This window comes from Lolium rigidum, chromosome 2 (genome assembly GCF_022539505.1).
Source record: "Lolium rigidum isolate FL_2022 chromosome 2, APGP_CSIRO_Lrig_0.1, whole genome shotgun sequence".
Taxonomy (NCBI): domain Eukaryota; kingdom Viridiplantae; phylum Streptophyta; class Magnoliopsida; order Poales; family Poaceae; genus Lolium; species Lolium rigidum.
Genome location: NC_061509.1, coordinates 153744542 through 153757430, shown reverse-complemented (window position 1 = coordinate 153757430; position 12889 = coordinate 153744542). Strand labels below are relative to the sequence as shown.

The 12889-nt window shown below is 42.0% G+C and overlaps 1 protein-coding gene across 1 annotated transcript; it reads left to right on the top strand.

Moving 5' to 3' along the window:
• The first annotated feature begins 9757 nt into the window (after window positions 1-9757).
• On the top strand, window positions 9758-11915 carry LOC124690234. Its single transcript, XM_047223646.1, has 2 exons — window positions 9758-10085; window positions 10894-11915. The coding sequence occupies exons 1-2, from the start codon at window positions 9758-9760 to the stop codon at window positions 11796-11798; spliced, it is 1233 nt and encodes a 410-aa protein (XP_047079602.1). The 3' UTR covers window positions 11799-11915.
• Window positions 11916-12889: the final 974 nt, after the last annotated feature.

The following is a 12889-nucleotide window of genomic DNA, read 5'->3' as shown; positions in this document are numbered from 1 at the left end:
TGTGTTGTTTGTAAGGGCCTTAAAGATTATGTCTCTACTATCCTTAATTCTTGCATAGAATGCTACAGTAGGAATCCTTATATCCTTGATTATAAAGAGAGACACATTAATGCAAAAGAATGCACTCACAATTTGCAGGAACCGGTGGAAGAAGAAATTGATGAATCTGAAAGCTCATTGGATGAAAAAGAGGAGGAAATTGATGAACTTGAAAGCTCATTGGATGAAAAAGAAGAAGAGAGCGACGAACAAAAGGAGGAAGAATGGATTAGCTACCCATGTCAACCTTCTAATGAGAGTAACTCTTTATCTCTTACACTATTTGATTGTCCTCCATGCTTACCGGAAGAGGTTGAATGTTATGTTCCTGTGGATTCTCTTGAAATAGTACCTATGAGTAATACTTGTGAGAATGATTATGCTACTGTTATCTATGATAATCCATGCTACTTTGATAAATCTTATGATAATGCTTTGTTTGTGCCTCGATGTCGAAATGCATGGTACTAAAGAATTTTGTTTGGCAAATGTCTATGATAAAGCTCTAGATGATGGTCCTATGTTACTTAATAATATTAATTGTACTACTAATGAAAATGGAATTGGAGAGTTCTTGACTTATTCTATGAGTCCCATATCTCTTGAGATTGATCAACTACCTTGTTATATTATTGATAAAAGTAAGTTTGAAAGTTTTAATTCCACTATTCTTGAACTAGATAAAAATTATATGTTTGTGGATCATGAAAAGTATGATGCATGTGATAGCTATATTGTTGAGTTTGTTCATGAAGCTACTGAAAATTATTATGAGAGAGGAAAATATGGTAGTAGAAATTTTCATGGTACTAATACACCTCTCTATATGCTGAAATTTTTGAAGTTATTCTTGTTTTATCTTCTTATGCTTGTTACTTTGCTTTTCATGAACTTGTTTATTTACAAGATTCCTTTGCATAGGAAGCATGTTAGGCTTAAATGTGTTTTGAATTTACCTCTTGATGCTCTCTTTTGCCTCTAATACTATCTCTTGCGAGTGCATCATTAAAACTGCTGAGCCCATCTTAATGGCTATAAAGAAAAGAACTTCTTGGGAGATAACCCATGTGTTATTTTGCTACAGTACTTTGTTTTATATTTGTGTCTTGGAAGTTGTTTACTACTGTAGCAACCTCTCCTTATCTTAGTTTTGTGTTTTGTTGTGCCAAGTGAAGCCTCTAATCGAAGGTTGATACTAGATTTGGATTTCTGCGCTGAAACAGATTTCTTTGCTGTCACGAATCTGGGCAAAATTCTCTGTAGGTAACTCAGAAAATTATGCCAATTTACGTGAGTGATCCTCAGATATGTACGCAACTTTCATTAGTTTTGAGTTTTCTGATTTGAGCAACGGAAGTATTTTATTAAAATTCGTCTTTACTGGCTGTTCTGTTTTGGCAGATTCTGTCTCTGTTTTTTGCATTGTCTCTTGTGGACTTTAAGCGAGGTTTTCTAGACGTAGAGGGCTGTAGCTAATGTTTTATTGAGTTCTTGCAATGTGCCACTACAGGACCAAGGTGGATTCAAATTTTTGAGTACTAACCCCTCTAATGAAGTTTATGAGAAGTTTGGTGTGAAGGAAGTTTTCAAGGGTCAAGAGAGGAGGATGATATATGATCAAGAAGAGTGAAAAGTCTAAGCTTGGGGATGCCCCCGTGGTTCATCCCTGCATATTTCAAGAAGACTCAAGCTGTCTAAGCTTGGGGATGCCCAAGGCATCCCCTTCTTCATCAACTTATCAGGTTCCTCCCCGAAACTATATTTTTATTCGGTCACATCATATGTGTTTTACTTGGAGCGTCTCGTGTGCTTTTATTTTTGTTTATGTTTGAATAAATTCGGATCCTAGCAATCCTTGTGTGGGAGAGATACACGCTCCGCTTTTTCATATGAACACTTGTTCTTCGTTTTACTTTTAATGTTCAATGATAAAAGTTGGAAGCTACAATTCTTATTTGGTTGTAAAAGGAAAATGCCTCATATGTCTTGGATAATTTGACACCTGGCAATTGTTTTGAGCTCTCAAGTAGATCATGATTAAGTTTTTTCATGTAGTCTAAGCCTATTAGAGGAGAACTACTGTAGAGCTTGTTGAAATTGGTTTGCATAATTGATCTCTCTTAAGGTCTAGATATTTTCTAGTAAAAGTGTTTGAGCAACAAGGAAGACAGTGTAGAGTATTATAATGCTTGCAATATGTTCTTATGTAAGTTTTGTCTGTACCGGTTCATACTTGTGTTTGCTTCAAATAGCCTTGCTAGCCTAAGCCTTGTATCGAGAGGGAATACTTCTCATGCATCCAAAATACTTGAGCCAACCACTATGCCATTTGTGTCCACCATACCTACCTACTATGTGGTATTTCCTGCCATTCCAAAGTAAATTGCTTGAGTGCTACCTTTAAACAATTCAAAATTTATTACCTCAATTTGTGTTAATGTTTTATAGCTCATGAGGAAGTATGTGGTGTTTATCTTTCATTCTTGTTGGGCAACTTTCACCAACGGACTAGTGGCTTCATCCGCTTATCCAATAATTTTGCAAAAAGAGCTGGCAATGGGATTCCCGAGTCCCAAATTAATTAACAAAAATAGACACTCCTCCATGGTATGTGATTGTTGGACGGCACCCGAAGGATTCGGTTAGCCATGGCTTGTGTAAGCAAAGGTTGGGAGGAGTGTCATCATAATAAAACTAAAATAAAAAGGCACTCCTTCATGGTATGAGATTGTTGGCAGGCACCCGAGGATTCGGTTAGCCATGGTTTGTGAAAGAAAGGTTGGAAGGAGTGCCACCCAAAAATAAAAATATTTCATGGGAGCCGCTCTTGAAGGTTTGTCTCGGCAAGGGGGTTAGAGTGCCCACTACCATTCGTTGACAACAACAAACACCTCTCAAAACTTTACTTTTATGCTCTCTTTATGTTTTCAAAACCAAAGCTCTAGCACAAATATAGCAATCGATGCTTTCCTCTTTGAAGGGCCATTCTTTTACTTTATGTTGAGTCGGTTTACCTACTTCCTTCCATCTTAGAAGCAAACACTTGTGTCAATCCGTGCATTGATTCTTACATACTTGCATATTTGCATTCATCATATTACTTTGTGTTGACAATATCCATGAGATATACATGTTGAAAGTTGAAAGCAACCGCTGAAACTTATATCTTCCTTTGTGTTGTTTCGATGCCTTTACTTTGAATCTATTGCTTTATGAGTTAACTCATATGCAAGAATTTTGATGCTTGTCTTGAAAGTACTCTTCATGAAAAGTTTTGCTATATGTTATCTACTTGTTAGCAACTATAGATCATTGCCTTGAGTCACTTCATTCATTTCATATGCTTTGTAATAGTATGATCAAGGTTATGTAAGTAGCATGTCACTACAGAAATTATTCTTTTTATCGTTTACCTGCTCGGGACGAGCAGGAACTAAGCTTGGGGATGCTGATACGTCCCCGACGTATCCATAATTTCTGTCGTTCCATGCTTGTTTTATGACAATACTTACATGTTTTGCTTGCACTTTATAATGTTTTCATGCATTTTCCGGAACTAACCTATTAACGAGATGCCACGGTGCAGTTCTCGTTTTCCGTCGTTTTTGGTTCCGTAAAGGTCGTTCGGGCAATATTCTCGGAATTGGACGAAATCAACGCCAAACCTCCTATTTTCTCCGGAAGGCTCCGAACACCGAAGAAGAGTCGGAGAGGGGCCAGGGGGCCACCACACCACATGGCGGCGCGGGCCAGGCCTAGGCCGCGCCGGCCTAGGGTGTGGCGCCCCCGAGTGCCCCCTCGCGCCGCCTCTTCGCCTATAAAAGCCCTTTCGACCTAAAAACGCAGATACCAATTGATGAAACTCCGGAAAGACTCCGGGGCGCCGCCACCGTCGCGAAACTCCAATTCGGGGGACGGAACTCTGTCCCGGCACCTCGCCGGGACGGGGAAGTGCCCCGGAAGCCATCTCCATCAACGCCACCGCCTCCGCCATGCTCCGTGAGTAGTTCCCCCATGGACTATGGGTTCTAGCTGTAGCTAGTTGGTATTCTCTCCCCCATGTACTTCAATACAATGATCTCATGAGCTGCCTTACATGATTGAGATTCATCTCGATGTAATCGGTGTTGTGTTTGTCGGGATCCGATGGATTGTTACGTTATGATTGTCTATCTACAAAGTTTATGAAGTTATCGTTGCTGCAATCTTGTTATGCTTAATGCTTGTCACTAGGGCCCGAGTGCCATGATCTTAGATTTGAGCTTTATAATTATTGCTTAGATTGTATCTACAAGTTGTATGCACATGTCACTGTCCGGAACCAAAGGCCCCGAAGTGACGAAATCGGGACAACCGGAGGGGATGGCGGTGATGTGAGGGACACATGTTTTCACGGAGTGTTAATGCTTTGCTCCGGTGCTCTATTAAAAGGAGTACCTTAATATCCGAGTAGTTTCCCTTGAGGCCCGGCTGCCACCGGCTGGTAGGACAAAAGATGTTGTGCAAGTTTCTCATTGCGAGCACGTACGACTATTATTGGAAAACATGCCTACATGATTAATGATCTTGATATTTTGTCTTAATGCTATTTCAATCCTATCAATTGCCCGACTGTAATTTGTTCACCCAACACTTGTTATTGGAGAGTTACCACTAGTGTAGATAGCTGGGAACCCCGGTCCATCTTTCATCATCATATACTCGTTCTACATGTCAACTGTTTTCTGGTACCATTGCTCTCATATTACTATTACTCCTGCTGTGTTACTGTTACTACTGCTCCCATATTACTGCTACTTTCACATCACCCCTGTTACTAGTGCTTTTCCAGGTGCAGCTGAATTGACAACTCAGTTGTTAAGGCTTATAAGTATTCTTTACCTCCCCTTGTGTCGAATCAATAAATTTGGGTTTTACTTCCCTCGAAGACTGTTGCGATCCCCTATACTTGTGGGTCATCAGGGTGATCCACTTAAGGGAAACTTGCTGCTGTTCTACAAACCTCTGCTCTTGGAGGCCCAACACTGTCTACAAGAATAGAACTCCCGTAGACATCAATCATTTATATACATCTGAGCTAGACTTTCTAGTCTTTTCTTTCTTTCTGCCAAAATATCTTTTGTAGTTTCTCTTTTAGCTTTCCTCATTCTCAGAAAACACTTCACCTTCAATAACTTCTAGGTTTGTTGGTCAAATACCAATAACCTTGAGGTTCTTACTTTGAAGTTGATCATCATATGACAAGTGTTCCAGATTTCACTATTAGTAACTTTGTAATATGATGAACAATTTCACTCATAATTTTATCCATCATGACGACTTTCCGAGACCATGTCTGTACATGTTAGGCTCGTAAAGTTTAACCTTAGTATTCGCATGTGCAAAACTGGCTTGCACCCGTTGTATGCACACGTAGAATCTATCAAACCCGATCATCACGAGATGCTTCGAAACGACGAGTCTTAGCAACGGTGCATACTAAGGACGATCACTTCATGGATATGCGAATATCGTTAGTGCCCCAATAGTTGGAGGATTGGGACGCCTTGCGTCTTCAACCTTCCTACATTCCCATAAAACTTATGAGTTTATGTAGTCTCACCAAATTATATTCTATCATCTTGCATAAGGTCTTAGATATCACATATATCTCATACCTTGATTATTTCGAAAACAAAATTTCCAGACTCCTTACTTTTCAAACATATTTGAACTTCAAGTTTCACGGAGACAAGATAACTTTAGGTACTAATTGAAACCATAGCTCTTTGAATCAACAATGTGAGGTTTACTAAAAGTTTGCAATAGGACTTAATCATTTCTTGATTCTTTAACAATACGGTACCAGTCCGTAAAGTTTGTTTTCAGATTTTAACAGTATTTCTATCTCAATAACAAGACTAGCGCTTGGTAGAAAACGAATGCCAATACTACAAATTAATTCAAAATACTACTCAGACTATGTTTATGATAATTAGTTCATGTTTTAATCTAATTACTAATGAACTCCCCCTTAATACAACATCCCTCATAGTTGTTAAGTGGTACACGATCCACATCCACTACACCAAAACCGATCATCACGTGAGATGATGTAGCTTCAATGGTGAACATCAACATGTTGATCATATCATCCATATGACTCGTGTTCAACCTTTCGGTTTCCGTTGTCCCGAGCCCATGTCTGTACATGCTAGGCTCGTCAAGCAAACCCAAGTATTCCGCGTGTGCAACATGGCTTACACCCGTTGTATGTGAACGTTGAGTCTATCACATCCGATCATCACGAGATGCTTCGAAACGACGAACTATATCAACGGTGCATACGAGGGGAGAACACTTTATTATCTTGATATTAATGTGAGGCATCATCTTATAATGCTACCGTCGCGTTCTAAGCAAAATAAGATGCATAAAGGATTAACATCACATGCAATTCATAATGTGATATGATATGGCCCTTTAGTCTTTGCGTCTTTGATCTTCATCTCCAAAGCACGGACTTGATCTCCATCATCAACGGGCATGATCTCCATCATCGTCGGCGTAGCGTCAAGGTCCATGGCGCCGTCTTCATGGTTGTTCACCGCATGTAGCAACTATTACAACTACTTTGAAATAATACTCAACATGAAATATAAAGACAACCATAAGGCTCTCGCCGGTTGCCACAATACAATAATGATCATCTCATACATATTCATCATCACATCATGGCCATATCACATCACCAAACCCTGCAAAAACAAGTTAGACGCCTCTAATTTGGTTTGCATATTTTACGTGGTTTAGGGTTTTCGAGTAAGATCTAATCTACCTATGAACATGAACCACAACGGTGATACTAGTGTTGCCAATAGAAAGAGTAAATTGAATCTTCACTATGGTGGGAGAGACAGACACCCGCAAAGCCACTTATGCAATACAAGTTGCATGTCGAACGTGGAGCAAGTCTCATGAACGCGGTCATGTAAAGTTAGCCCGAGCCGCTTCATCCCATCATGCCACAAAGATGCAAAGTACTCGAACTAAAGACAACAAAGCATCAACGCCCACAAAACAATTGTGTTCTACTCGTGCAACCATCTATGCATAGACATTGCTCTGATACCACTGTAGGGATTCATAGCATAGAAAACAAAAAATTTCCTACCGCGAGAACGCAATCCAAGCCAAGATGCAATCTAGAAGATGGGAGCAACGAGGGGATGAACGAGACTAACCCTTGAAGATTTCCAAAGCCTACAAGAGGAGGCTCTCGTTGTTGCGCTAGACGATCACTTGCCGCTTTCAAAAGCGCGTAGAAGATCTTGACGGTGCCACAATCGGGCAGCACCTCCGTACTCGGTCACACGTTCGGTGTTGATGACGACGTCCTTCTCCCCGTTCCAGCGGGCAGCGGAAGTAGTAGATCCTCCTTGGAATCCCGACAGCACGACGGCGTGGTGGCGGTGTCGATGGAGATCTCCGGTGGAGCTTCGCTAAGCATATGCGGGAGATGTGGTAGAGGAGAGGTAGCTAGGGTTTTGGGGAGAGGGGGCTTGGGCGCCGGCCCTCATAGGGGTGCGGCCAAGGTGGAGCCAAGAGTGGCCGGCCAGCCCCTCCTCTCCTCTCTTTATATAGGTGGAAGCCCCAAGGATTAGGTCAAAAGTCTCCGAATAAGACCCCAACATAAACCTTCCATATGACCTAACCTAGGGGAGTGGGACTCCCCTTTCCTTGGTGGGGTGGCCGGCCACCATGGGGAGGAGTCCACTTGGGACTCCTCCTCCCTTAGGCTGGCCGGCCAAGGTGGGTGGAATCCCTCTGGGACTCCACCTTCCATGGTGATTTCTTCCGGACTCTTCTAGAACCTTCTAGAACCTTCCAGGAAAAATACCGGATCATTTTCAAAACTAGAAAATGACTTCCTATATATGAATCTTATTCTCCGGACCATTCCGGACCTCCTCGTGATGTCCTGGATCCCATCCGAGACTCCGAACAAAACTTCGAACTCCATTCCATATTTCCATATCTACTTAAACGACATCAAACCTTAAGTGTGTCACCATACGGTTCGTGAACTATGTAGACATGATTGAGACTTCTCTCCGACCAATAACCAATAGAGGGATCTGGAGATCCATAATGGCTCCCACATATTCAACGATGACTTAGTGATCGAATGAACCATTCACATACGATACCAATTCCCTTTGTCACGCGATATTTTACTTGTCCGAGGTTTGATCATCGGTATCTCTCTATACCTTGTTCAACCTCGTCTCCCGACAAGTACTCTTTACTCATACCGTGGTATGTAGTCTCTTATGAACTTATTCATATGCTTGCAAGCTAATTAGACGACATTCCACCGAGAGGGCCCGGAGTATATCTATCCGTCATCGGGATGGACAAATCCCACCGTTGATCCATATGCCTCAACTCATACTTTCCGGATACTTAATCCCACCTTTATAACCACCCATTTACGCAGTGGCGTTTGATGTAATCAAAGTACCTTTCCGGTATAAGTGATTTACATGATCTCATGGTAAAAAGGACTAGGTAACTATGTATCGAAAGCTTATAGCAAATAACTTAATGACGTGATCTTATGCTACGCTTAATTGGGTATGTCCATTACATCATTCATATAATGATATAACCTTGTTATTAATAACATCCAATGTTCATGATTATGAAACTAATCATCTATTAATCAACAAGCTAGTTAAGAGGCTTACTAGGGACTCCTTGTTGTTCACATAACACACATGTATCAATGTTTCGGTTAATACAATTATAGCATGGTATGTAAACATTATCATAAACACAAAGATATATTATAATAACCATTTTATTATTGCCTCTTGAGCATATCTCCAACACTCCCGCTGTCGGCATCCGCCGTGAGACAGCTTCCTCCGACGAAAGTGGTGGTAGAATGCTCGGAGTGGGTGACTTTTGGCAGCGGCGCGATCACCTTGGAGCGACCCGGAGGCGGCTAGGGTATGCTCGATTATAATGATTTAGCATTTACAACCGTCTAAGAGTGGACTAAGAACTTAACGCCATTGATGAACCTGTGCTCAAACAAGGGGGAAATGCGGTTGCGACGCAAGTTTGTCATATGAGGGTTCTGATTGCCTTCTCTTCTGCCGTCGCAGCGATGGTCTTCAATCTACCAGCGGCAATGCAACAACCAATAGTGAGGGGAGAGAGAAGGGAGAGGACAGGGTAGATGCGAAAGGGCGAGTGAGAGGGGAGAGTTGGCGGTGACGAGATTTTGTGGCGCGTGTTCCCAATGTGTCGCGCCGTCTCCCGCGTGTATCCGCTTTCTCAGTTTGAGCTCGCCAGCGTTTGTCCCGCCACGTAACACCTAAATCGAGTCGTGCCTACTGGATCAGCTTTCAGCCTACTTTGAAAGCCGTGTGATGCTAAACCAAAATTTCCCTTCGGCATCCAAACGACCTAAAGTTGCCCCCCTATATGCGAGAAACTTTGTAAGGAACGAGACTGACAAAGAGATGAAGACCTCTCAGTCCATAGTATGCTTCGTCCTGTTAAGTAAAAAATAATTTGCTGTGAAATTCTCCATGTCCATGAAAATTTCAATAAACGTGTATGAATACACACGAATTTGCTAGTCGATTAAAATAGGTGACAGGTGACAGGCATAGAAACGAATCATTTTTAAACCCTAAAACTAAACTACTCCCGCAATCGAAGAGGGATGGAGAGTGGCGAGCAGCCGCAGCCGCACAAGTTAACCAATGTCGTGGTCATCCGGACGGGCGATGGGACAGGCGATGGGCCACGGGGGGCGACGGAGAGCGGCAGCTCCTCCACGCGCACAGCCGATCGCACGGCGATCCGGATGGGCGCCGCGCCGCCCCTTCCTGTCGCACCTTCGCGGAAGAGAAACTTGGGCGGCGGCGGCTATCCCGTCGAGGACGTGACGTTCAAGACGCTGCTGGTGGACATGAAGCATCGTGATGGATCCATCCTCAATGAATCCTCTTTTTTGAAGAGACTGTATCGTACGAGCATCACCGACGAGAGTAAGCCTCTCGTCTTCTTTTATTCATTTATTGAAATCGTAAAACTTACTAGTAGCTTTTATGTTAAATTAATGGATGCCATTCGAATAAATCCTTGAATTTCCATGTTATTATAAGATTATATTCTAGTTTTCTTTAACTTTGATTTATGTATTGAGTTGGGTAGTACATCAAAACGATGCCCCAATTCTTAATTTCCACTATAACTGAGTTCGTTTGTGTGTGCCTTGCACCTACTCCACGTTGTCTCTCCTCATGTTACCAGATTTGTTTGTTAAACCAAAAAATCATTTCTTTCTTCCATCATGCAGCTTATGTAATCACACTTTTTATCGCTTGCATCATGACGAGGTAGACTCTTAATAAAATCTGCGCCACTATATTTCAGACATCATTTGCAACTACAGATTGAAAGAGGAAATGGTTTGTTTGTTGTATTTTCATCCCAGAAAACATGTGGCAAATGATTAACATTCATAGTCAGCAATTTATCAAGCGGCAGTACCATCTGAGTTTTTACATAGTTATTACAAATTGTGCTTATTAGGTGCCCATCTGACCCAAATTTTAGGACTACGATATTATTATTTGATAGGTGAACTCTATTGTACTGAAGTTTTGTTTCTGTTTTCTAGCATTTAGGACTACGATGTGGAGTAGCTCTCGTAATGCTTTTCCGATATCCTCCCCAAATTGATGATTGCCATGTGAAACCTTGCTTGTGTCACATAAATATATGCTAGCTTTAGTGATTTCATTTCCAGTTATCAAATTAATTCATGTGCAATGCTTCTACTGCTGCTCCCAGCTTATCTGAAGCCAATGATGATGTCCAAGAATCCCAAGTGTCAGCCGTACTCCCGAGAATGTCAAAGCCATGTGTATTGCAATATGATGCAGATATACTGGCTGAAGCTAGCATATATTTATGTTGATTCCTTGGATGGCCCAGTTCAATTGTATGGATACCTGGCTGCCCGGGACCTCCTGAACCCAAGGCGTAATTACCTGTTCAACCGCAGAAGAGATGATCCATTCATCGTGGTTGGGGATGATGACTGGTTGATACAAATGTCTGGGCCCAAGAGAGGCATCGAAATGACATCCCCTGTGTTGATCGAGTTCGACATGAAGGTCAAGACTGGAGAATCAGAAGAAGAAGACCTGCAGCTCATTGACGGGGCTGTCCTCTTCAGCGACATGGACCCGCCGATCGATATGGCCTTTACTGAACGGCTTGGCGGTGAGGGTGGTGCAGTGGACATAAATCTGGCACATCTGTATGAGGCAGCGGAGGCGACGATACAGGTCCGGATATCAGAAGTGTGCTGCGGTGGCATGAGCCTGTGCCTGATCGCTTCTGGCAGCGGATTACTGGAGAAAGCACGGCTCTTCGATGGTATTGTCGCTGAGGCGCCATGTGACCTGGACAGGTTTGTGTTTTCTGTGAAGAAACGCACCAAATTGATTGTGGTGTTGAAGATTGGTCGGAGCGATGGCTCAGATTCTGTTCATCGGTTTCATGTCTTCAATGTTCAGAAACATGGAGATTCGATCGTAAGTTTCAGGCTCAGTTTCGCCACTATACAGGTGACGGTGACTTGGTCGACTCTGGACATCCCAGACAGTGCACTTGGAGAAGACAACCACGGCCAGTGGAGTTCGGACGATACAAGTGAGGATGATTATGAGTATGACTGGAATGATTATTAGTTAACACTTGCGGATTCCTATATGTATAAACTTTCTCTATGATTAGATTTTCTGTTGTGCACTTTGGATGTGTTAGACTTGAGAGAAACTTTGGATATTTTTGCAGTTTGCAGAGTATAACCGAGGAGGATTATGACTGAAATGATTATTAATTAAGTGTCCTATATGCATATACTTTTCTCTCTTTATGGCTAGTTTTTCTGTTTGTGGATATGTTCGGTGAGAGATTTTGTTGCTGTGCATGTGAAATTATTCACTGTGGCACTGCCTCATGTCGTTCATGTTAGACATTCTAATTTTGCATATTTGAGTGCTGAGAAATTCATCCATGCGTGCTTCTTTTGAGGAGTACTGTATGTTGCCTGACCAGAGGAAAGGACATGAACTCAGTTTGGCTCGCATGATTTCAGTCTGTTTCATTCAACTGGATTCCAAATTCTGTTCTGGTAGCATCTCATTTTGATTCCATCTGATTTTAGTATCAATTTTTTTTTATGTTTGGGTGTCATGTGGAACTGAAAGCGAACAAGATGAACCAACCTAAACGCTGAACCAACCTAAACGCTGAACCAACATCAAACCCGACAGTCACCTGCACAATCAACCTGTACGGAGTAGCAACCATGTCATTCCCTTGGAATAGCAGCTCTGCAGATGAGGATGCAGAGTCCTGCACAAACGACGTCGCCACGTGATTGACGGACTTTTTGTCCTCGGCAGCAACGGATTGGTTTTTTTTTGTGTGTGGTACAATACCTTTTGTAACTGGTTTTATGTGGTACCTGTGTGGAGGCTTTATTTTAAAATTTATTCGAGCAAAAGGTCAATGCAGAGATGAAAGAGGATTTATGTAAGCCGTTTCAGATGAGGAATTATCAGTTGCGTTTCAAGGAGGAGGTTTATGAAGGCAGTACGGAGTAATATTTTTTTGAAGATAAGGTGATGCAATTATATGTCATAATGGTACAACCAGTCTTGAACTCTTGATTCCAAAAAAGGGCCCCGAGTCATGTATAACTTAAAGAGGTACTCGAAATATGCATGTGAACCCTTGTTCACCAATCGATTTTGTAAGAGCTTCGGAAATTTCG